Source organism: Oryctolagus cuniculus, chromosome 3, assembly GCF_051225735.1.
Source record: "Oryctolagus cuniculus isolate XC-2025 breed Fujian yellow rabbit chromosome 3, ASM5122573v1, whole genome shotgun sequence".
In the NCBI taxonomy this organism is placed as follows: Eukaryota; Metazoa; Chordata; class Mammalia; order Lagomorpha; family Leporidae; genus Oryctolagus; species Oryctolagus cuniculus.
Window position 1 is genome coordinate 29,172,612 of NC_142869.1, and position 26,349 is coordinate 29,198,960.

Consider the following 26,349-nt stretch of genomic DNA (forward strand, 5'->3'; position numbering starts at 1 on the left):
AGGTAATGAAAGTCTCAACATGATGAAGAAAGGAGAAAACAAATTTTAAAAACTTTCATGGGCCAGCGCTGTGGCTCACTAGGCTAATCCTCCACCTGTGGCACCGGCACCCTGGGTTCTAGTCCTGGTCGGGTTGCCGGGTTCTGTCCCAGTTGCTCCTCTTCCAGTCCAGCTCTCTGCTGTGGCCTGGGAAGGCAGTGGAGGATGGCCCAAGTGCTTGCCCCTGCACCCACATGGGAGACCAGGAGGAGGCACCTGGCTCCTGGCTTTGGATCAGTGCAACGTCAGCTGTAGCAGCCATTTTGGGGGCGAACCAACGGAAGGAAGACCTTTTTCTCTGTCTCTCTCTCTCTCACTGTCTAATTCTGCCTGTCAAAAAAATAAAAAAAAAAAAAAAACAAAGGGGTATATAACTACATAATACATTTTACAATGACTTATAATCAAGGAATGGATTTTATAAAAATGAAAAATATAGCTATCAAAACTTCATTGGTTTTAACATTAACTCGTACATATCCTTTAGGGGTATGTAATGACAAAATAAGTCAGCAATGCAATCCTGGCCCCAAACTCTGTTTTATCATGGAATTAAACCAACTTCCGTAGACACACATAAAACAAATAAATGAATGAATGCAAGACTATAACTGCATTTTCTCTCCATAGTGTTTTATTTAAAAGTTCACAATTACAGCACCTGTAATAACACAGAACATTTAAAAGCAACCAAGGCTGCCATTTGAGGGAGAACTTTTCTTGAATGTAGAATGAATGATGCCCTTGAGTTTAAAATGTATGGAAATCATGGTGCAGAGGGTGACTGTGTAGGTCAACAATCCATCATTTGTATGGAAGGAACACAACTTCTAAGTTATTCCAAAAATTGGGGAGAGGATGAAATGGCACAAATCGGAAGATTTCATTTGGCCTGAATTAAAATTCAATGTAAAAACCAAGAACAAAGCCACCTCAGTGTTTTCTACCATCTGCTGATATACTTCAAAACTACAAACCTATTAAAGAACTCTGTCACTGATCAGATTCAGTATCATGGAAAAAGATAATAAAATGTATGGATTAGCCAGGCAGGTGAGAATAATTATCCAAAAAGGAAATACACAAATATGATGAAGGGGTTCATAAATTAAATTTGTATGTTATTTTACCAAATTTTTATACTATTCTGCTCTAGCAATGTGTCTTGTGTGTGGCAGATCCTATTTAAAAATAATGACAATATATTTAAAGTATGAAGAGAATGTAAAAAACACAGCAGCAACTTTTCTACCTTGATCATCTTTAATCAGCACCATAAAATGCTTGCTGGCTTCAAATAAACACATAGGGAAGCTGAGCCCACCAAAAATAAGGAATTAGTAAATGGATGAAATATCATAAAGAACAAACTTAGGAAGAACTCTAAGTACATTTTGGGGAAAAAAAGTTACAACAATTTAATTGTGAAAGATGTATGATATTAAGACATAACAGAGTGAACTGAAATAAAGTTTGGTTTCAATATGCATCTCTGGGAAACAAAGCTGGGAATCAGTTCCTATAGAAAAGTGGCTCAGGTTGATTGAAGAGTGGGTCGTGAATGTCTTCTTCTCTATGCTGCTTTTCCAGCATACTGCCTGTAGTGGAAAAGACTCTTGGAGTCCACATTGCGAGATTTCTGCACAGCTTCAGCAAAAAGTTTGGTCACCTGAAAATATAATGGTAAGAATGTTAGCAAGCCACATGAGATGAAAGTGTCTAATGAGTCAGTAGTGAAAAGTCATGTGTCTGCTCCCAATTTTCAAAGGGCCAGGGGATGAAAGGCATACAATTTTTTTTATTTAATGGGAACTATCTCTTATATCTGAGACCTCACCATGAACAAGCATATCTGCCCCCAACCTTAGGGATTAAAATTGACTCAGGAAACAAAAACATGATGGGCAGAAATCTAATGGGTTTCAAAGCATTGGATTTCCCTATGATAAATTTGGTGGGTCACACACAAATGAAACCACGCATGTTTCATGCAATCATTTCCTGTGAGTTGGACAAGTGCTTTTATCACATCAATTTTCATTAAGCTGCTGGTTTTATGTAGTGACTTTCATTGAAAGACAATGAAATAAAAGATTTTATTTTTAGTCCATGCCACACTGTGTTGTCTTATACAACATATAAGTGTATGGAAAATGAGACAATCATGGCTATACAGGTTTTTGATTACTTTCAGCACTTGATAACAACTGTCCCATTTAAGCCATGACCAACCATGTTCACACCATTATTTTGGAGTCTGTCAGAAAAAGTCCTGGATATCTTGCATGTTAATGAGTAAGGAAAACACAGAAATAAACCACACATGCAGTCTATATATAAGGTGAAGAAAATACCTGAAAATTAGTGAGGAGAGCAATTCCACTGTCAACAGCTGTTCTCCGAATAACATAATTATCATGGACAAACTTAGTGTTGTTATTGGGGAGGTTAATCACCAGGTCGATGCTGCCATCTTTGATCAATCTGAAAGAATACACAAAATAAACAAAAAAAATTTGCAGGTGACAATGTGTATTTTATGATGAGTTTTCAGAATTCTAACATAAATCACTGCCTTAGCCACTCAAGTCAGTGTTGTTGCCTGTGATGACTACCACCTGCTTTCCTCTATGCCTAAGTAATTCAAATTGCACTCACCGGGGAATTATAATTTTTCATTGTGTATTTGAAAGAATTCTATGAAAGTCTAATCAATGGAATGCAGAGTTATTTTATCTTCAAAATACTATTGCTCCTTAGTAAGAATTGACAATGTTTTACAAAGAGGTGGTCACTCCAGTGCTGAAGTTGCTTCCACTTCCACACTCCCACCCCCACACTAACTTTACTTCAGGCATCCTGGCTTCCCGTGCCTCTCAGCAGATGAGATAAAAATGCCACCACCTGATTTTGAATCAAGTCATTTGACATTCTGTTGCTGGGTTCCTAAAAACACTATGAGACATTTAAATGTCAAAAGCATGAAGTAGTGCTAATTACTGTTTTACAAAGCCACAAGCAAGGCACTTATAGGATTCCTGGAAGCCCTCTAAGGTCTGAACACAATGCCTTTCTAGTGCTAATTTGATAATGATTTATAGGTTGACTTCTTATGAACCCTAACAAATAGTATATGGCACAGATTTTGGTTTGATGTAGTCATTGAGTAAGCTGTTTTATCCTGGAACAACTGAAAAGGCTTCCCTATGCACTTATGTCTCACTTCTTAAATGTTGATGCAACAGTTTTCCTGAATGTTCACACAATGTGCTAAAAGATTATATCTTACAAAATTTAATGGTGATATTGTCTGAGGCATAAAAACCAGATCAAGAAAGAGCCATGTAAGTAATCCAGTGGACAAGGTTATCACACTGCTCGCCACAGTTTCTTGCATGTAGTAATTGCTCAATAAATTGATCCTCTGATATACAACCTCAGTGTAATGTAGCTAATCAATCTTATACCATCTGAGTGTGTGTATATGTAGTGTATGTGTGTAGTCATCAAAAAGTTTGTGGGAAATGTGTATTATAAAAAAGGTATATGGATTTAAAATATGTTTGCACCAAAATAAATCACTTTAAATTCCATTTCCATGAACTTTTTAAAGTGCCCTCATACACAGTACAAATTTGCTATGAAAGATAAAAAGCTGCATTACATTCTTCATGCCTTTTTATATCCAACAGGGCAAAGCATCTTTACTAAGAAGTGTTTTTGAGGGGCCACACTATGGCTTAGTAGGTAAAGCTGCTTCCTGCAATGTTGGCATCCCATATGGGCACTGGTTTGGGTCCTGGCTGCTCTGCTTCTGATCTAGCACTCTGCTGTGGCCTGGGAAAGCAGTAGAAGATGGCCCAAATGCTTGGGTTCCTGCACCCATGTGGGAGACCCGGAAGAAGCTCCTGGCTCCTGGCTTTGGATTGGCGTAGCTCTAGCCCTTTCATCCATCTGGGGAATGAACCAGAGGATGGAAGACTTTCTCTCTCCCTCTCCCTCTCTCTCTCTTTCTTTCTCTCTCTCCCTCCCTCCCTCTACCTCTCTGTAACTCTGCCTTCAAATAAATTAATCTTTTAAAAAAAAAGTGTTTTGAAAGACGTTACCTATCACCATGAACATATGTGACAGTGTGTGTTCTATAGTAATAAAGTAAATCTCACAAGAGTAAAACATTACTATCTTCCAACAACTTATTCACTTTTAAATTAGCTAAGAGGACTTTGAAAATACCTGCATTTGATTATGGGAAATAGCCATATCCTACTAGTTGTACAAATTAATCCTCTATTTGACTAACTCAGAGAACAGTCTGTCCAGTCCTTACTTTCTGATGGAAGAGAGGCTGGGATTCTGTCCTTCCTGAGACGGCCATGCCACAGGGGTGGCAGGAACATTGTTGGCGTTGAGCCAGTCCGATGTGGCTTCAGTGGCAAAGAGCTGCATCGAAAATGGAAAGACCAGTTATTGGGTCACTGGGAAGGCTTCCAAGAATCAAGAAAGCTTGCTGGGGTCACATGCCATTTGAAACATAAAGCAGAAGAAATCACTGAACATGAGCAGTAAGATGGTGCTGTGGATACACAGGGACTAACTTTCTGGAGACAAGGATTATTTAAATATTTTTAAATATTTGCATTGAGGAAAAATTTAACCACCTCAATTATAACTGCTTTTGTAAAGGAAAAATACAAAATTATTCGTAGCTGAGAATTCACTGTTACCAGGTCAAAAAAGCCCCATGATAGACCCATGCTGTATCTTGGCAACAAGTTTGCTAAACCAGACATTGCATGCAGGAATTCACTACAAAGGTTTGCCTATACATGTAACTTTACATAGAAACAGGAAAGGAGAAAGAGAAAATATATGGAAATGCATTGAAGATTTATCCCAATTATACATAAGTTAAACTTTCTAAGTTTTTAACTGACAACTTCTATTCACTTTGTGGTAATGTTAAAACTTAAAACTAGACATTCTAATTATTTTAGTCTATACGAGTTTTGAAATTACAAAGTTAATTAAACCTTTCAGGATGAAAGGACATATCTTGAGCTATTTCCTTTCCTAAATGTCTGAAATATTTTGTTTTGTGGAAAGATTTCAATGCTGACCAAAAAAACCACTTAAAAATTAACATAACATACCTTGAAGCCTTCATTGTGTAATTGTTCAGCCACACCAAGGAATCTTGGACGGAATGATTGCTGAAAGGAATTTAACAAAAATCACTTTTTGGATACACAATGCTCCTTATTCAATCTTATGCTATATGGTATTCCCTTATACCATTGTTGCTGGGTGTCTTATATTTACTGAGCAGCCTTATCCCTTTATCCTCCTATAGTGAGTATGACTTCTCAATTATTTTCTAGTATAAATGAAAGTCCTTCCACATTGTCATGCTCTTTCCTTTTTTACTGTAGCCCCAAATCTCCATTCTCTCTCTCTCTCTTCTCTCTCTCTCTCTCTCTCTCTCTCTCTCTCTCTCTGTTTAGTCTACTTAGTCTCTGTAGGTCTAAATCTACTTCAGTTCTGTATGGATTCTTTTCCTGACCAGGGAGAATTTATAAGACACCTAGATTAGGAATTCCCCACCATGTCAATCTTACTGACTGACTGGCCTCTTCACCTGGCCCTAACTGCTGAGTTCCACCTTTGCACTGCCCCTACAATAACTCCACTATGTCCTAGGAACACATGCATGGGTTCCTGCTGTAACTCAATCTTTTGAATTTACTCTGAGACAATAATGTCTGTGATTAAAGAATGAAATGGAGTAACTAAATTGCATTAGAAATCCCGGATTTACTGACCATTAGCAGTGTGTGCTGAAAAAAGTCAAAGCCTTTAGGTCACTTCTAAATCAGAGATGACAATAGTGTTCTCCACAATTTGCCAACCTGTATTGCCAGTAGTAACATAACCTGCAATGGAGTTCCCTCATCTGTCACATGGGGATAGTAACGGTGTCTGGTATAGGAGCGCTGGGAACGGTCAACAGCTAATTATAAGTAAACACTACTAAAGTGCTAGCACTATAACTTAGCAGCGACTGGCCCATGAATGGTTCTCATAAATGCTAACTATCACATAATTATTATTTTCAGCCTCTCAAAAACTAACTTCTACCCCAGCATCTTTGTTTCTAAACCTAGGAGGCAAGAGTCCTACAGAGGTGAGACTTGATCCCAGAAAATCCCACTGTTACCAATGCAGCCCAAACCAACTTTCCCTTCTATATATATGCATTTTACTTCTGTGCAGATTTCCCTAAATGCAGATTTACTGCTTAGATGTTTTCTCTTGTTTTTTTTTTTTCATGTTTCTTCACTTAATTTTACTTCTTTGAAAAGTAGAGTGAAAGAGTAAGACAGAAATAGAAAGGAAGTGAGAGAGAGAGAGGCCCATCCTCAAACAGCCAGACCAGGCAAGGACACAGCTATGAACTAGGAACCCCATCCATATTTCCCACTTGGGTGGCAGGGACTCACACATGTGAGTCATTATCTGCTGCCTCCCAGGGTGTGCATTAGCAGGAAGCTGGATCAGAAACAGAGGCAAGACTAGAATCCAGACACTCCAAGATAGATGCAGGTGTCCAGAGTGGCAATTTTAACTTGCGATATGTTTAACAGCCATCCCTCGATATTTTGGTATAGCTCATTGCTGTGTCCTTAGCACCCCAGCTAGACCTGCCTAGCATACAGGTCCTAGCTTCTCTAGACCCTTCCACTTGCCTACAGAGATTCCCAGCCCCTATTCTACCTCTTGTAACCAAGATCTAGTATTTACAAGACCGTGGTTATTGAAAGAAAACAAATATCAAATGCTGACCTTGATTTTATTAATATGAGGATGTAATTGAGCTAAATTAAATATTTAAAATCACATGAAAACAAAAGCATATCCATTCTTCTTTAAATGGGAGCATTTTTGCTCATTAGTTTTGTAAACATTTTTAAATAGATGACATAAGTTGACTACTTAAACAAATATATTGCAATCTGCTTACAAACATGTTAGTGATGGTAGAAACAAATCATGAGTATTATCCTATTTCAGAGTCAGAAACTAAGAATTGTGATAACAAAACATGTCAAACTCCTTGCACAATTTTGATAATGTTCAGTGCAGAAAACCTCCTAATATTGACTTGTAGAGGCTCTCTGAGAACAGATCTAAATCCCAGGAAAAGGCCCCAAAGACTATGTTCAAATATAAAATTCTTTCAGATTCTGCCCTCTGAATCCCAGAACTGCAGTTTTATGAGAGGAAACTATTGGCAAATAGAAAAGATAAATGCAACTGGATGAATCTCAGCTAAGGCAGGCTCAGAGGTTATTCACAACCGTCTGCTAGAACATGAATTGTAACCATGCCCAGGATAGTAGCTTTCCATTTCTACTTAGGATCAACAAGAAGAAATGAGTTTGGATGAAAGAAGCTCGTAGCCAGACATAAATATAAAAAAGTACAAATACAAGAAAATAACAATGATATTCCGACAATTTAATGTGGTATGTGGTAGTCTCTTTAAGAATAGGTTATGCAGAATAGAACAATCATATGTTCAAGTTTGCATCCTTTTTGGAAAGCATGGGACTGAATTAGATTGCATATTTGAATTCTTCAATATACATGAAGTATGCAAAATTAATTAGTCTGTTAAGTCCCACTATTTAGGAATGTTACATTATGACATTTTGCTAAACACAGAACAGACTTTAATAAATGCTGTATCACATAAGACTTAACAAAGGTTCCCAACAAATATTTATTGACTGATTGACTGATTTACATATGATTGATAGATTGATAATGCATTGAACTATCTATTCTCAATCTCTTAAATATAAAAAGTCACTGAGGGGCCAGCATTGTGTCCTAGTGGGTAAAGCTGCCACTGTGATGCTGGCATCCCATATGAGTGCCTGTTCGTGTTCAGGTGGCTCGATTTCTGATCCAGCTCTCAGCTGGTGTCCTCAGAAAAACAGTAGAGGATGACCCAAGTGTTTGGGGCCCTGCCACTCATATGGCAGACTCAGATGAAGCTCCTGACTCCTCATTCCTGGCTGCTGGCTCCTGGATACAGCCTGGCCCAGACCTGGCCATTGCAGCCACCACCTCCAGAGTGAATCAGCAGATGGAAGATTTTCTCTCTCTCTGTCTCTCTCTTTCTCTCTCTCTCCCTTATTACCTCCCTCCCTCCCTCTTCCTGTGTAACTCTTTCAAATGGATGAATAATTATTTAAAAAGGAAAAAGAAGTCACTAATATGTGATTACAATAAGTAGCACCAAGACTTTTATGCTAGTTTCTAAAATGTCATTTCAGAAGTATACTGTAGCCGGTGCCTTGGCTCACTAGGCTAATCCTCCACCTGCGGCACCGGCACCCCGGGTTCTAGTCCCGGTTGGGGCGCCGGATTCTGTCCAGGTTGCTCTTCTTCCAGTCCAGCTCTCTGCTGTGGCCAGGGAGTGCAGTGGAGGATGGCCCAAGTCCTTGGGCCCCTGCACCCACAAGAGAGACCAGGAGGAGGCACCTGGCTCCTGGCTTCGGATCGGCGCGGTGCGCCGACCGCAACGCGCCGGCCGTAGTGGCCATTGCTAGGGTGAACCAACGGAAAAAGGAAGACCTTTCTCTCTGTCTCTCTCTCTTCACTGTCTAACTTCGTCTGTCAAAAAAAAAAAAGCATAGTGTTTCTCAGACTGTGGTCCCCAGGCCAACAGTGTCAGTGTCACCTGTGAATTTGTTTAAAATATGAAAATGTGGGCCCCACCCCAGATCAAGAATTAGTAACTGCAGGAGGGGATCCAAGAAATCTATAGCTTCATAAACCCTACAGGTGCTTCTGATGCACACTTAAAATTAAGAATAGGAGGACATAGAGGGTAACAAATGGATCCTTCACTCATTGTAATTCAAGGTCAAAACGCATTAACTTTGGCTAAAGTCACAATGAAAAATGTTGAGGGAGGAGTACTAGAATTTAATATTTTTTTCTTCATTGTTTTAAAGTAAAATAAGTCAGCAAGTCCTCCAAGACCTGTAGATAACAGGCAGAACCTCATTATGGAGCTGTTTCATGCTGTCCCCCAAGTGGAAAAGATAAATATCTGACATGACAGTATTGGCAGTTCCCAGCCAGGGAACTAGTCTGCCTTCTGGTCTGGGGTGTTGGCTTCCATAAGCACATTATAAACTCCTATCAAACATGTATTGAACACTTGTGACACATAAAACAGCCTCTCTACAAAAAGAAATTACAGCTGTCAGCTTGCATCTGAGTAGCCTCAGATTTAAAAGCTGATTGAAAATACCTGTATAAGAAACCATTTGTTACTAAAGGTGAAAAGTACAAGCTGATTTATTCTTGTAGAAATGTTTATAAGGAAGGAAATCGTTTAAAATGAAATATATATATATATCTCCTCCAATGATTATTTTTCACATTAATCCAAGTTCTGGCTACAGAAAAGAAAGCCAAGTTAATGCTCTGTGATGCCTGTGGAATCTACAGGGACGTCTGGATTGACAACTCTATGGTTGTCCCTAATGATTCCATATTGAAGACAAAAGGTTATTCATGTCACTTGGAGTTGTCTTTTCAAATAAAATGCTTGCTGTGTGTTTCTGAGCAAGGCTGAAAACGCAGATGTCAGGTGGGTGCTTGCCACTCCACAAGCATCACTGAATAGCCCAATCAGATGGCAAAAGGCAGTGAGTGCTCTTGATCTACTCTAGAGCAAATCCGTTATTGTTAGCGATGTTCCAGAAAACTTCAAAACAGGGCAGATTGCCTACACATAGCAGCTAAAAATATGTTGTTATGGAATCAAAGGTAGCTGGAACCACTGCAAGGAAATCAAGGATGATTGTGTTGCCACATAAACCTGCTTTGTGCCCTTATTAACAATAGAAATGCCTCGATATGCAGAAAGCCTCTTGGTAGAAACACAAGACATATTAAGTTGACAAGGATCCTGGGACAAAATCTAAACCTCCATCCTTTTGTCTCCTAAGTCCTAGCTAATATTGATGTTATGCATTTTTTCAAATTACCCAGGTAATTTAACCCTTGGGATTTAACATGGCAGGGGTGGAGGGACATTAAAAAAAAAAAAAAAGCCTGAATGTAAAGATGATTAGGATGAGGAAGAGAGAGAAATACTAATTTGGTGCATAAACACAGTATGCTTACTAAATTTTGATAACTGGTTGGCATTTATTAGTAGTAAAAGACTTTTTTAAATGTTTATTAAGCTTCTAAAAATAATTACAAATATTGCCTGACTGAGTCTCTTTTCCTATTACTCCATATTTCTTCAGTTTTCTCTTGCAACCTGTTGTGCAAAATTAATGAGTTAAGGTATCCACATCAAATCCTCCAGTTCCTAACAGACACTGGTTCAGGGTCAGAAAGTGTAGAAACAACAAGACCGTGAGGTCAGCATGGTGGCATAGCACATAAAGCTGCCGCCTGAGTGCCAGCATCCCGTATGGGCCCTGATTCAAGTCCTAGCTGTTCCACTTTGGATCCAGCTCCCTGCTAATGCACCTGAGAAAGCAGCAGAGGATGGCCCAAGTACTTGGGTCTCTGTACCTACATGGAAGCTCCTGGCTCCTGGTTTTGGATTTGCTTAGCTCCAGCTGTTGTAGCCATTTGGGGAGTGAACCAGTGCGTGGAAGATCTTTCTCTCTCCACCTCTGCTTCTGCCTCTCTGTAACTCTTGACTTTCAAATGAATAAATAAGTCTTAAAATTTTTTTAAAAAGACCTTTAACTCAAAGAAATGGGATAGATATTGATCTCTGTCCTCATTCATACATGAATAAGAAAAGCAAATTAACTGAAATAGTACTAATTGTCAATGTCATTCTGTCAGTGACTTTCACATAGCCTCATAATAAATAGATTACTACTCTAAGAAATCAAAAATACAGTGAGGACTTCCTCTCAGAACTTCATCACATAATTGACCCTCAACTAGATGCCTTCCACTGTATTTCTAGCACTAATCTCTATTTATGAGAGGTCTTCATAAGGTTTGCAGAACATGTGTATTATGGAAAACTATGCATTGATTTGAAAAATGTTTGCACCAATATAAGCTTATCTTTGAATTTCATTTTTCCATGAATATCTTGAAATACACCCATAGATTGCCATACTATGTTATGTCCTTTCTAGTTGTAGCTTTACATACTTGAACAAGTTTGTGAGTTCTTCTGACCAAGGAGAATTATGTTAAATAAAATGCTTTTATAGAAGTACAATGTTATCCTGAAGGATAAAATCCTAACCACTTAATCAGCAGATGCTATCAAGCTTTGTAAAAACTTGAGATTAGATTTGGATTTATTTAACTATGAAGATATCCAGTGAATTTTACAGCAATTACCTCTCTAGTTAGTATATTCTGCTTTAATTTCAGTTCAATTTATTTAAGCATTTTTAAAATCTCTATGAATGAACATCTTTTATATAATGATGGAAAAGTTCTGCATTAACTGTCAAGGATGGCATGTTTCCCTTGCCTCCTGTCTAAAATAGGCCTGAAAACTGATTGTTATTTATTCCTAAAGGCTTGGAGTCTTGCTCCTTAATTTTGCCACAGCTATAAGCATTTTGTCGAGTATGATGTTATTAAATATTTTTAAAGTAGTTTTTGACCTTGTCATTCAAATATATACATTTTTAATTTTCAACATTGTGCACTCATGTACAGAGTGAGTGGTTCTTTGCAACAACTTATGAAGCTGCTGGAACACTGACTTCTTAAAAAAAATAAGAATGCATTCAGAAGTAAAACTTCAAGAGCCAGATCCTTTTTGCTTTAAGAAAACTCTTTTTCCCTATAAAACCCTTTCTTCCTACAAAGCAAAATTCTGTTCACTGATGCCAAAATCACACAAATACTTCACAGGGATCAAATTAATTTTTGCCTCACATTTCCCTGCAGCACTAGAACCAAACAAAGCACAATTTTATACATCACTGCCTTCCCAATCTGGTATTTGAAATGTTAGCACTATTATGATTAGTTGTGAAGAGGAGGACTAAGGGCATGGTCTCCTCTCAATGCCCCCAGGTCTCACATTAAACTTTAAGCACAACTGGAAGTTGGGCACATAGTTTCAAACTTGGGACTTAATAATACTTAATACCCACTTATAATGTGATGAGTCTCTCATATGGAGTGATTTGTCTCTAAACTGCCATTAAGCTTCACGATTACAAGTCATCTTGTTAGTCTCTGTTCTGGCTATTCACCACTGACCTTCTAGCACTTTTATGAAGCAAAATCCCAAGAGGCTGCTCGCAGAAACTTCTCCAATGCTAGTACTCATACAGTCTCCAGTATCTGTCTTGCTTGTATTAAGACACCCTACAGAGATAGTATCTACAATAATCACCCACTAGCTTGAGAATACCTGGAACTGTACTAATTATATTTTTATTGATCTTTATGTAAGCATACAGGGTGTGCGTTTATTAAAAGCACAGCAGAGGTGTGATATAATACTATCCATAGTTCTTATAGGGCCCCAGAATTCCTATTATCAAATGAAAGTGAATGACCAGTGGGGAAGCATCTAGCCCTTTTTCAGGGAACTTATAAACAGAACAGAACGTGTGTAAATTCTTGCAAAACTCACTCCAAGGGCTAATAGAAGTTTCCAGTCTGCCATTTTACTCCAGTATTACATTTTCCTTTTAATAATAAGCCAATAATGCTCTTTTCATTGTATAAGCTGTTTATTTATCAATATCTTTCTCTGTTTTCTCCTAGAAAGTTTATCAAATAATAACATTCTAAAAAGTTGTCATAATATCTGACTTTCTTAGGTCCACAAATTCACTGCCTATCAAGAACTTCCACTCTGAAATGTCAGGGTGAGAAAAGTTCTAAAATAATGCTTCTGTATTCTCTTTTCCTGACAGTTTTAAGGGGAAAAATTTCATGTATTTCATATATATTGGTTTAGGAGCATGGAAGTACTTCCCACCGTACCCTCCCTCCTACTCATGATACTACCCTCCCTCCTCCTTTCTTCTTTATTGCTTCTTTTAATTTTTACAATGACATACTTTCAGTTTACTTTGTAACAATAAGATTAACCCTACACTAAGTAGCATATTCAACAAATAATAATAAAAAATAAAAACCCACTATTCCTAAACAGTTAAGACAGGGGCTAAATAATTATTGAATCTCAAAATGTCAATTTCACTCATATACATTAAATTGTAGGTACTCTATTAGTTATCACAGATCAAGGCAAAACATATGATTTTTTTTTGGACTGGCTTATTTCACTAAGCACAATCATTTCCAGTTGCATCCATTTTGTTGCAGAAGGCAAGATTTCATTTTTTATGGATGAATAGTATTCCTTTACACACACACACACACACACACATATATATATATAATAGCACAATTTCTTTATCCAGTCTTGAGCTGATGGGCATATGGGTTGATCCCATATCTTAATAATTTTGAATTGAGCTGCAATAAACATGGGGATACAGATAACTCCTTGATATGCTGATTTCATTTCATTTGCATAAATCCCCAGGAGCCGGCATGGCTGGATCTTCTGATAGGTCTACATTCAGACTTTTGAGGTATCTCTATACTGTCTTCCACAATGACTGACTGCAACCACCAACAATGGGTTAGAGTACCTTTGTCCCCATATCCTCGCCAGCACTTTTTGTTTGCTGATTTCTGTATGATAGCCAATCTAACTTGTGAGGGGTGAGACCTCATGGTGGTTCTGATTTGCATTTCCCTGATGACTAGTGCTGCTGAGCATGTTTTCATGTGTGTTGGCCATTTGAATTCCGTTTTTTGAAAAATGCCCATTCAGGTCCTTTGTCTCTGTCTTCATCAACTTTAAAACCTTGATGTTTAGTAGTCATTCTGAAGGACTCAATGGAGGGAAGGAGGGAGGAAGAAGCAGTGGCCAGGAGAAGACAGTTATGACTTCAGTTTGAGAAATGTTGGATTCTAGACATCTAGAGGGAGGTATCCAGCAGATTGCTAGAATTATGGGATGGCTGATGGATATTAGATATTGTGGACATGGTTAAGTTGGAGACAGAGAGAGAGAGTGAGAGTGTGTGTGTGTGAGAGAGAGAGAGAGAGAGAGAGAGAGAGAGAGAGAGAAAGAGAATATCCATAGCATAACATATAAAAACACAAAATAAAGGAATAGGAAAGATTCTTTTTTTAAGGTACCCTGAATCCCTATCCCTTTCAGAACAAATACTCCCTCACTACCTATTGTTCTTTCTGTATTTTATTTTATATTTTACTGGTTGCTGCAATAGCAGAAAGCAAAACTTTGGGAACAAACAGGAATCAAATATCCATTCTTACTATAAGTCACTATTCCCCTTAGTGGACTGTGATACAAATCTCCTGTCTTTTAAGCATAACAAACTTCTGTTTTCCCAGGCACTCATAGCATGTGATCATAGGCACACAGACACACCCACCTACCTGGATTCCAATCAGGATGCCTTTCTGGGGTATCTTAAATCCGGTGGAAAGCATTGCCTTTAGGAAGGCTGTGTGAATACCTTCACCAAAGCAAGCCACCTATGTGGAATTTAAAGACAAAATAAAATAGAGGAAACAGATAATAGTCAACCACTCTAACCCAGTCACAACACAAACAAAAATATAAATGAAAAGTACTTTACTCATAGACTGCTTCTCTACATTTTATTGACATTGCTCAAAGACCTTGCAATCTGAATCCAGGGATTAAAAGGCTGGCCAGGGTTGATGTATCTTATGTTTTTAATTAAGCATAATGAATGAATAAGCAATTCTTTCTCTAACCAACAATACTCAGTGGAGCAACAAAATGGATTCTGCTGTGAGTTATTTGTTACAAATCACAGCTTCTGGTCCATAATGTGGTAAGTTTCCAAGTGTTAATAAGACTCATGTTTATAAGAGTTTCTCAGGCATGGAAAGCCAAGACACTGTGACAAAAAAAAAAAAAATCTCTGTGAGTGAAATCCCAGCAGAAAGAACCGGCCATCAAAGGAGGTACCTTTCTCTGAAGGGAGGAGAGAACTTCCACTTTGATTATGGCCTTGTCTAAATAAGATTAGAGTTTGTGAACCCAAGAGGCTTCCATAGCCTTGGCAGCTCATGACAAGAGCCTCAGGTGATTACTGACATCATAGGTAAGAGTGTCAATTATTAAATCAACAACGGGATTCACTGTGCACTTAACTCCCATGTAGGATCTCTGTCCTTAATGTGTTGTACTATGAAAATTAACGGTAAAACTACTACTCAAACAGTACTCTATACTTTGTGTGTCTGTGTGGGTGCAAACTGTTGAAATCTTTACTTAGTATATACTAAATTGATCTTCTGTATATAAAGATATTGAAAATGAATCTGGATGAAGTATGTGATGGGAGAGGGAGTGGGAGACGGGATGGTTGCAGGTGGGAGGGAGGTTATGGGGCAAAAAGCAGCTATAATCCAAAAGTTGTACTTCGGAAATTTATATTTATTAAATACAAGTTGAAATAAGACTTTTATATTTATTAAATACAAGTTGAAATAAATAAATAAAAGGCTTAAATAACACTATATGTCATATACAGTATGCAGCTGTACATTAATTCATAGGTCAGTAGCAGAAATGACTAGCTGCTGATCAATTGGTTAGGCATCATTTTATACAGTTTTATAGCCTTCTAAAAAATAAAATAATTTCATGAAAATCTCAAAGGAACCTGTAATCTTTTATGATTATTTTCTTAAAATGAACCAAAATACCCCACTACTAGTCCTAAATACCACAGCCATATATAACAACACAATTCTAAACCAATTCCAAACTAACAGTTCCAAACTAACATACAATGTAAGAGAACATAGTGGCTTCATCTAGCATTGTTGTGATACAATATAAACTATAAGTGAAGTTGCTACCATAGCTATTGAACAATGGCCACATCTGAACATGATGAGAATCAGCTCTGCAATGCAAATCATCAATTGGAACAACTATAGATCCACCATAATAGTAAACAACATTCATGGCTTAAATTCGTCCTTTAAGCAAATGACTCCCTTACAGTGCAAGAAAACTCCTCAGGACTACAACCTTCAGTTGAGCACAGATGCATGCTGCTTTTTAACCCACAATGAGAATTTTAACCAGTCAAGTTCTGGATACCTAATAAGTAATATTAACCCGTTAATGGGTTAATTAACCAACTTAATGGGTCTCAATGTCTACTGAGAGGAATTGAGCAATCCTAACCTAAGTGTGTGACATTAAAAGAGATTTCAGCAATTTTGTACTGAATAATGGAACGTAGTCAACTCTTCCACTAAAGATTAGGACTATCAGCCCTACTTTACCTCTAAGAAAATGTTTCTTACTAGGATCAGGGGCTAGAGATTTCAGCTATCCTACCACAAGCCCCTTTGAGACTTAAAATGTATCTTTGATGCACAATTGAGAATTCTTATTCTGATTTCAGGTATGAAACACACCTTATATCATCACACTTGAATATAAATCTAACAAAAGAAGTACCTCTTTAATACTTTAAAGTAGATACAAAAAAATGAAAGCTAAATTTCTAATTTTTCATATTTTCATATTTCAACAACTCCAGTAATGGATTATTGAGGTAGAAGGGATGTAAGCACTGAAGACAAATTTGCCACACAAGAGAAAACAGATGGCATCAGGGGAAATATTTTCCTCCTCATTCTGAACTCCAGGCCAACTGAAAACACAGCCAGCTACTAGTAACCATGGGTTCAAGAAGAACCTAAAGAAAGCCACTTTATAGTGCCTGGAAATGAAATGTTGTATACTCATTTTAAAGTTGGGTTTTCTTGCCTATTAATTTAAAAGAAGCAACAAAAGTGCTAAGAGCCCCCCTTCCTAAGAGTCCAAATACAAACAGGATTTGTTCTTCACTGCCTGCATTTTGTCAGGCTTGGCTTCTCATCACAGATCTTGCTTGTAACCAGGCAACCATATAAAATATCATGTATTTGTTGCAATTAAATATTTTCCCCTTTCAGGTTTTCCTTAGTACCAAGAGGAAACCATGACACTGCCTGGTCTGATGTTGCCACTCCAATGTGCACTGATGAGAATCTGAAGGTTGCACATGTCTGTCAAGGGCTAGGTGATTCATAAAACGTCCTGACTTTGACATGTAGAGAACTTTCTAGAATCTGACAGCTTTCTACAGAAACACATTTCACATTCTTAAAGAAACCTTCAGCTGATACAGTACCAATACAAGTGAACAGGGACATCCAGTGGCCAGTTCCATTATAGTTTTTAGATAATCCTCAAGAGGTTTAAGATTGCTTTACGTGATCCTGCCTCTATCTGAAGGTTCCACAATATTTACACCTATGATTTTTCTAATGCAGCCATTCAACACATTGCTAATAAAAATTCAAAGATCTAATTTCCATGGTAACAAGGTGGAGGAATGAGGTGCTATTACAGACTTGAAGACCTTAAAGTAAAAAGAAAGACAAGAAGAGATTTATGTAGATGTTTAGGGATTTATTTGAAAGGAATACATGAATTATATTCCCATGTTAAAATATAAATGAAAATTTAGATTTTTTTCTTCGCCTTAAAATTCTTAAGACCTTTGAGATTTAACTGATAGAATTTTGTGTTCCCTTACTACTTACTAGTCTACTTACTTTACTAAGATCATAAAACCAAAGATTTCAAAGTAGATTTAATGAAAATATTCATGGATTATTAACCCACTTACCTCTCCAGTGGAAGCCATCTCACATCTCAGAATGGGGTCAGCATCCCTCAGCCGGGGCCAGGAAAACATTGGAGCCTGTCAAAAATAACAGGAAGAAAAAATACAAGAGAGAAACGTATAAAAGGCAAAAAATAAGAAAAATATCCTTAGTGAATCATCTCTCACAAGATCCATTTAGGCTATGTTAGACACGTAAGAAATCTCTTTGGTCCAAGCATTTGATTTGAAAAATAGCTTTAAAATAGTGTTCCAAGAAATTCCTGAGCTCTTGGCCAAAATCTTGGGTTAAATAATCACAAATTATTTCTGTAAATAGGGCCCCTGTGACCAGTCTAGACTAGTATTTCTAATCTGCCCTACACATATTCTTATTGGAATGATTTCAAACAAAGTCTATTGGGCATTGGACTCCCCAAATACAGAGTTCAAACGCATTTTTTTTCTTTGATAGTATTTTGGAACATTCCTCTTTTCATTATGATTATTTGAACTTGCAACAAGTCACCTTGCCAGAAACGGCTGTCTGTAAGCTGACTTCTGAGACATTAAACTGCTGTTGACACCTCTTAAAGCTTTGAAAAACACTCTGTTTGAGACACTTTTTCCCAGAGCTTTCCTATGAACTAAAGCATGGGAGTGACTCTTTTACATTTATTTTATCAGTGCAATTCACAAAGAACCAAGTTCTTATTTCTTGCATATGTCCGTTTATCTGGTCTAGACTATTCTTGTATTGATTCTGGCAATCCTCAGAGTTGTCATGGGCATTCTAGCTTAAGTTCATTTCACTGAGTCATCTCAGTCAAGGTATTATATATTCTTGCCTCCAGATTCCCTATCCCTGCATCTGTTGATACCCATTGCTTCACTAGGGCTATTGATAATAAAAAGATAACCTTAAAAATTCAAGATTTATATACAATGATAACTAGGAAAGAAGTAAGTTGGAAGATGGAGGGCATTTCAAAAAATGTATGTCCACCCATCACTATCACTTTCAGTGGTATATTATGTCAGTATGAAGGTACATCAAGATTGTGGAAAACAGATTCAAAAGATAAGTTTGTTTTGGTGCAAGAAATTTTTGAAATCAATGCATATGAGGTGCCTCTAAAAAGCTAATAGAAAATGCATGTTATTCAGAGCTAAGCATAGATTTCAATTTTTTTGCACCAAAACAAGCTATCTTTTAATTCTATTTTCCATAAAAGATTCGAATTACTCTTTTTCATACCAATTTAGAAGAAAAATTAAGAAGTGTATATCCTTCTGTCTATGAATAAAGAAAGATGAATTTAAAGTTCATATCTAAAATCTTCATTAGACAATTATTTTTCAGTGTCTACTACCTATTGGTCTCAAAGAAACAAAAAATACTACATATCCCTATTAAGAGCATTAACAATTTATGTTTGTGTCATAGTCTCTAGGAATAAAATACCACCCTAGCCATATCATAAAACATGACATTCTATCTCAATGTGCTGTAACCTATGGCATCCTAAATTATCAACTTAAGGAAGATTGATAACCTTTTTCATTCACAGCTTCAAGGAAAAACATCCACTATGAAAGTAAGAAGTTAGCGATAGCACAATTATGGCTGAGGTCACTTAAACATAGAATCAGGAACTTTTTGAAGGCATTAGAAATATGTTCCCTAAATATATCACACAATATAAATCAATTTCACTGGATGCTTCATCTAAGAAAATCAAATATATCTATATAATATCTCATTATCCCAGTGCCTTTCCAGTGGAGTAATTAGAGGTTAAAGTTCACCATGCACAAGCGAATCAGATAAAAGCAGCTTCAAAAAGCACACATACACACACACACACATATATAATTTAACATATATAATCTAATTAAAATATTAATTGTATATACATATATACATGAAATCAGTGAACTATCTTTACATTTTCCTGGTCACTTTACATTTGATAAATGTGTCATCAAACTGATAATCTCTTAAAGCACCACTATACAAAGAAACTTCTATCTCCATTTTTCACATAGAAAAATGGTGTCACCGAAGAAACTATAAGCTAAACAAAGGCAGCCAAGATGGTAGGAATTTTACCAAACCCTCATTACAGCAACTTTTACAAGAGTTACATATTTGTGAAGACTTGGCACAATTCGAGCCTTATCCTAACAAAATATTCCAGAATTTCTGTTTACCAACTAAATTAGCACCATCATGTGTCAGTTTTACAACCATTGCTTATAAATCTTTTTTTAATTGGTTTTGAAGCCATGCAATTCTAAGTGATTTTTTAAATTTTTTGAAATGTGCATAGTTTTCCTATAGTTTCCCAAGGATAATTTCATCGTATTATTTTGAAAGGAAATATAAGTTCTCAATTTAGCACTTTAGTTAGAAGTCACATAAGATTTTTGATCAAATTTGTGCCTTTAATTTCACTGGCCTTTATAAAATGATTTACAGATTTTTGAAAATGTTACCTTAATTGCGACATAGTCAGCGGGAATTATGGGATTCTCCAGTGTTGGAAGATATTTCTCATCAATGTTTTCTCCAATCATCACTTTAGTGGCCACATCAATGAAGTCTACCCCAAGAGTCTTGGAAACAAAGGGGAAGGATCGAGAAGCTCTCAGGTTGCACTCAATCACCTAACAAGATAAAATTCAAAAGAAGAATAATGAGAGCCAATAACAATAATGTTAATAGTCTCTTTGCCATTGGATACTGGCTATTATTAACTGGTGACCAGTTCTTGCTTTTGCTATCCCACTTGTCTCTGCACTGCTTGGACTTTTTCTAAATGGTTGGCTTTAAGTCAGTATCTTTGAACACTGACTTTGATCCATCCCTTTTCCCTAATCTCCTTCCTACATACAGCCAACAGATTTAGCATAATGTACAGCTCAGATAACACTCCTACTGAAGAGCCTTCCTTGGATTTCCATTGGGATCAAGCTAAGTCTAGTCCCTGTAGGTTCTCTATCCTCTTGCCTCAACACACGTTTCTTCCTTGTCTTTCTCGCAACACATGTTCTCGCTTGTCACTTTCCTGGCCCCATTCTTACATTCCAATTTTATTTTCCATTATTTATCTAGAAAAATGATCTCACCATCTCCTAAAATGTGCTGTTCCTCACTTAGAATATAATATTCTGTATATTATATTGTCAATACTTTCTTCAAATTGTCAAAGCCTAGAAATTCTATAAAGTCTAGATTACCATACAAATTTTCTTTGAAGTCTTTAATGATCCACTACAGACCAGGCACATGATATTGCAAAAAGTATTCACATAAATGAATGCACACATTAGGAAATATAATCTCTTTATTCTATAACTCCTATAGCATTTCATTTGTACAACCTATCTAGCAGGTACTATACCTTATATTTATCTACAAATTTCTCTTCCTCTTATTCCTCACTCAATTAAAAGGTCTTTCAGAGTACAGACTGTGCTTTATATGTCTCCATAGCCACCATATGACTGCATTGAAAGTGGTACATAACTATTGGTTGCTAATTGGTTAAATGGACTAAATTAATTAAGACTAATCTTACTGATTTAAATTAAATATTTTTTTTTTCTTGCAGATGGTATCCAAAACAGCTTTCTTCTCAGGGTTGGGGGTAAAGCAGAACTTTGGTACATAGAATTTATGACGACACAACACATTGAATTTAGTTGAAGACATGCATGATCCGTCTAGAGTATACTGTGAATGGCATACAGCGATCTTCATTCCAGTGGATCAGAGTGCTTTATAAAGCTGTGACTGACATATTAGTGACACTAAGAGGCTGTGCCTTTCAACAAGGCAGGCTTTATATGCTGTACAACATCACGCATTCAGACATGAACCACTGCAGGGGTCCCAGTTGTTCTGTGGCTGGTGTTCACAAAGAAGATTATAAGAGAAACACAAACCAAAATACCCTAACACAGTGGCAATGTCCTCTCAAGCACCTTGGCATTTCTTACCAAGACATCGTTTCCTTTGACAAGGAACTGGACATTGAATGGACCAGAAATGGCAAAAGCTTTTGCGATCTTGCGGGTAGCATCCTTCACCTACAGCAAAAGGACAATAACATAGAGCTGAAGAGCATAAAAAACAAACAGAAAGGTACAGCCCCTTACATTTAGATTGCTTTCATTTCTCTTTACATAAAACTACACATACATTAATAAGAATAAAAATAAGGATAAGAATAAGAATAATAGCAGGAAGCACCATAAGGCTTCTAGTAACAGAATAATAACATGTACTGAAAATAATCACAGCAAGATAACAGGAGAAAGAACAAATAATTTCATAAGATTATCTCTCTGCCAAATGCCCACACCTACCTACAATTATGTACCCGTGTTTTTTGCGAGGACAAAATAGAATCCTTTCTGTCTAGTTGCCACAGCACCAGAAACCGCCATCCAAACTCTATATCAATCTAATGACCTACCTGCTGAGAGGTGCAGACCCTGAAATTACATGCTACTGCAAAGAGACCAGGGAGATTTCCTTTATGTCGCTTTTCTGTTGCCCTAAACTCTACAAGGGTTGCTATTATGGTCAGAAGGAAATGGCGTTTCCCTGCAGAGAGGTCCTGAATGTCTGCATGCCACATATAGGAATTCCTGTATCCAACCAAAGCCAGGAGGTTTTTATGCCAAGAGGGGGCACTGATTACAAGAAGCAAGAGGTCCTCACACATTACACTTACAAGAGTTGTTCAGCAGCTTAATTGAGTATAAAACAAAGTAGAGTCTGTAGGACACTGAGTTCTGAGAGATTTGGAAAAATCTGAGTTCTTGAGGTCATGTCTCCTGACATGAGAAATTGAAATACTAGACATTTGAAATCCGGGATCTTTCTTCTTTTATGCTGCTGGTATTACAAAATCCTGTTCCCTCTACCTTTGGGAACAAAGCAAGACCTGAATGCAGTCCAGTGTACAACCAGAAAGACATGCCTGCATGGAATCCAATGACAGGATCTTTGCAAATGCTTTCTGTAAAAACCTGGTTTGGTTTCACAAACCTGAAGATTACTAGAACATTCTCAAAGATTATTTAAAATTAAAGGCTCTGATGGACACCTTACTCTGCGTATTGAGTACTGAGGCAAAGTCAAATTTTATGGCACGTTATTTTAAGGAGTGGCTCTCAAAGAGAGGTTGAAGAAGACATTTCAAAAAGTGTTGGTTTGAGACGAGGGTAAGTGCAGAGTGAAAGCATAGGTTCAAGAAAGGTCTCAAGTGACTGCTACACAGCTGTTTCATCACTCCTGAGAAGCACTGGTTTCCATGCTGCTTACCTGAAAATGGTTCTTGAATGCAGACTCACCTGCTGTGATAATCCTCTAAATGTGGTCCCTAGATCAGCAGCAAAAGCTAGGAATTTGTTAAAAGTACGAATCTATGGGGCGGCATTGTGGCCTAGCTGGTAAAGCCGTGACAATGGCATCCCATAGGGTGCTGATTTGTTTTGCAGTTGCTCCATTTTCAATCCAGCTGCCTGCTAGTGGCCTGAGAAAGCAGCGGAGTATGTTCTGGGTGCTTGGGTCCCTGCATTCATGTGGGATACCCAGAAGAAGCTCCTGGCTTCAGCCGAGTCCAGCCCTGGCTGTTGCATCCATCTGAGGAGTGAACCAGTGGATGGAAGACCTTTGTTTCTCTCTCTTTCTGTTTCTTTCTCTCTCTCTTTCTCACTTTCTCTCTCTCTATCTCTTTCACTGCAACCCTGACTTTCAAATAAATTACTTTAATAAATACAAATTCTAGAGTCCTACTCAGAACTATGGAATCAGAAACTGGAGGGTAGATACGGGGGTGTAACCCAGCAATCTGTATTTTGAGAGGCTCCCTGGGTAGTTTTCATGCAGACTGAAGTTTGAGAACCACTGTCCTAGATAGCATACAACCAAAGAGAACTCTAGAGAGTAGGTAAGGAGACTGCTATCTTTAAAACACTCAGCTGACTCAGAGCGTGGAAGTCCCCCCACATCATTAAATTTAGCCTGGGGCATGTCTTACATTGCAACCTAGTTTTTTCTTTTCTTTAAAAAAAAAAAACTATTTTGCTGTTTCCCTTCCACTTTCATTTATAAATGATGACCTTTTCAATAGCTCCTTGGCTGATGGTTTGTGTCGGCAGCATCAGGGTAGCATCACCTGAGTGGACGCCTGCATCTTCCACGTGTTCGGAGATGGCATGGGAGATGACCTGCTCAATAGAAGATTGTAGAAGGAGTTGTCAGGCATCTACTTGAATGAAGCTACTCTTTTACCCATCCCTTTGATTCTAACAGATGCCTGAAGCATTGACCAATTCCTTTGCTGTGTTTCAGATGAGAGCAATAGAAACAGCTGCACACAGACTTCCAGGCCTCCCTGGACAATTGCAGATGCCTCCAGGGGCAGGTGAGAGCTTAATGCTCTCTTAAACCTGGTTGGCAGGGGTAGAAATAACAGGAAAAATTAGGAAACCAAACCAACTCATATTATCTTATTAGAATGGATAGGAATTTGGAAGGCACTTCAGATAACTTTATATTTTTTCACACACTACAAAAGATGGGAAAAATGACCATCACATTAGGTAAAGGGCATGAGTACAAAGATTACCTGTGAGAATCTGATCAACAGATCCTGTAAATTGAAGTTTGAGTGAGAGACAGATAGAGAAAGGAAAATATTCTTAACCTCTTTAGGAAAAGTAGGAATAAATAACCCAAGTTCAAGTACCTACTTTGTGACTGACTTAGGATTTTGAAAACTTATCTCTTAGATTCCAATCAATGGTCTCAATCACTGTGTAGTTTTGGAAGTTCATGTTCATGGAAAATGGAATAAAAGATATTTATTTTTCAAAAGTTTTGAAATCAATGCATAGTTTTTCAAGATATACATTTTTCATTAATTTTTTGAAGGCTCCCACATGTTAATAAAATGTGTGTCTTTGTGAGACAATGAGACTGAGAGTGGGGAAAAATACTTGGGAAGTTGTAAAAGACTTAGATAAATTGCATAGCAGATTTACACATCAAATTTTTAAATTACTTAATACTGAGTGATATTTAAGTCTCCATCTTTCTGTTGTCACTTCTGAGTTCTGTGACCTGGACAAGGTGATTAACTTGCTTAGTCTTGGTTTCTAATAAAATGGGATCAACTGTGCCACCTGTGTCATAGAATGCAATGATAAAAGAGAATACAAATAAAGTATCTGGTTTGATACTTGTTACATAATAAGAGCTCGATTATTTTTTGGTATGGTGTCTACAAAAGGGGCAAAATGGTCCTACTAAGTTCTGACACAATCACAATATATTTGAAATACTGCACCTATTTCTGAGAATGACAATTTAAAAATTACATGAATAACCTGGCAGATTTCCAAAGAGGGGAGGAGAGTCTAATGTGCCATGGTCAATATGTGAGAGACATCTTGGACAAGTTCATAAACTGCCATTCCAGAGACAGAAGAGGCCAACTGACCAGCATTCTTTACAGCACAGTAATTTAAAACATGCAAATGATAGGATAGGCTTTGAGTCTAGCAGTTAAGACAGGGGTTAAGTCTAGCAGTTAAGACACGAATCTAGGGGGCGGCGCTGTGGCGCAGCGGGATAAAGCCCTGGCCTGAAGCGCCAGCATCCCATATGGGCACTGGTTCTAGTCCCAGCTGCTCCTCTTCTGATCCAGCTCTCTGCTGTACAAGATGGCCCAAGTCCTTGGGCCCCTACACCCATGTGGGAAACCTGGAGGAAGCTCCTGGCTCCTGGCTTTGGATCGGCACAGCTCTGGCTGTTGCAGCCAACTGGAGAGTGAACCAGCGGATGGAGAACCTTCTCTCTGTCTCTACTTCTCTCTTTGTAATGCTGTCTTTCAAATAAATAAAATAAATCTTAAAAAAAGACATGAATCTCTAGCAGTTAAGAAAGCAACTCCCATATTGGAATACTTGGGTTCCATACTCAGTTCTGGTTCCTGACTCCAGCTTCCTGCTAGTGCAGACTCTAGAGTCTCTGATGTTCAAATGATTGGGTTCCAGCCACCCATGAGAGATCTGGATTGAGTTCTTGGCTCACAGTTTTGGCTCCTGGCCCAGGCCATTGTGGCATTTGAGGAATGAATCAGAGGAAAAAAGCTCTCTAATAAATAACTTTTAAAATTATTTTTAAAGGTATGAAACTAGTCATATTCCCCATTCCCATATAAGTATAATCACATTCTTCTTGCTTTATATCACAATTTTTAAACACTTAAATTATTTTTTAAAGGGAAAGACTACATTTATTTTCTGAAACTTTAGAGGTCAGAGCTGAGATTCCCACGGAAGAGATGCTTGGTTCTGGATAGAGAATACCGGGACTGGTGCTGTGACGTAGTAGGTTAAGCATCCACCTGAGATACTGGCATCCCATATGGGTGCCAGTTTGAATCCTGGCTGCTCCACTTCCTATCCTGCTCCTGCTCATGGCCTGAGAAAGCAATAGAAG

The 26,349-nt window shown here is 37.7% G+C and overlaps 1 protein-coding gene across 2 annotated transcripts in view; it reads right to left on the bottom strand.

Annotated features, from left to right (window-relative positions):
* Positions 1 to 651: 651 nt before the first annotated feature.
* The window catches only part of CPS1 (carbamoyl-phosphate synthase 1), a 149,897-nt gene continuing 124,199 nt past the window's right edge, over positions 652 to 26,349 (bottom strand). For both annotated transcript variants that reach the window (XM_089329898.1, XM_002712455.6), the window contains 9 exons: positions 23,964 to 24,071; positions 21,831 to 21,920; positions 20,325 to 20,495; positions 17,850 to 17,924; positions 14,557 to 14,655; positions 5,190 to 5,249; positions 4,367 to 4,479; positions 2,394 to 2,523; positions 652 to 1,708 (listed from right to left, as the gene is read on the bottom strand). In XM_089329898.1, the coding sequence (XP_089186024.1) occupies positions 1,613 to 1,708; positions 2,394 to 2,523; positions 4,367 to 4,479; positions 5,190 to 5,249; positions 14,557 to 14,655; positions 17,850 to 17,924; positions 20,325 to 20,495; positions 21,831 to 21,920; positions 23,964 to 24,071 (942 nt within the window). In that variant the 3' untranslated portion in view covers positions 652 to 1,612. The remainder of the gene's footprint in view (positions 1,709 to 2,393; positions 2,524 to 4,366; positions 4,480 to 5,189; positions 5,250 to 14,556; positions 14,656 to 17,849; positions 17,925 to 20,324; positions 20,496 to 21,830; positions 21,921 to 23,963; positions 24,072 to 26,349) is intronic.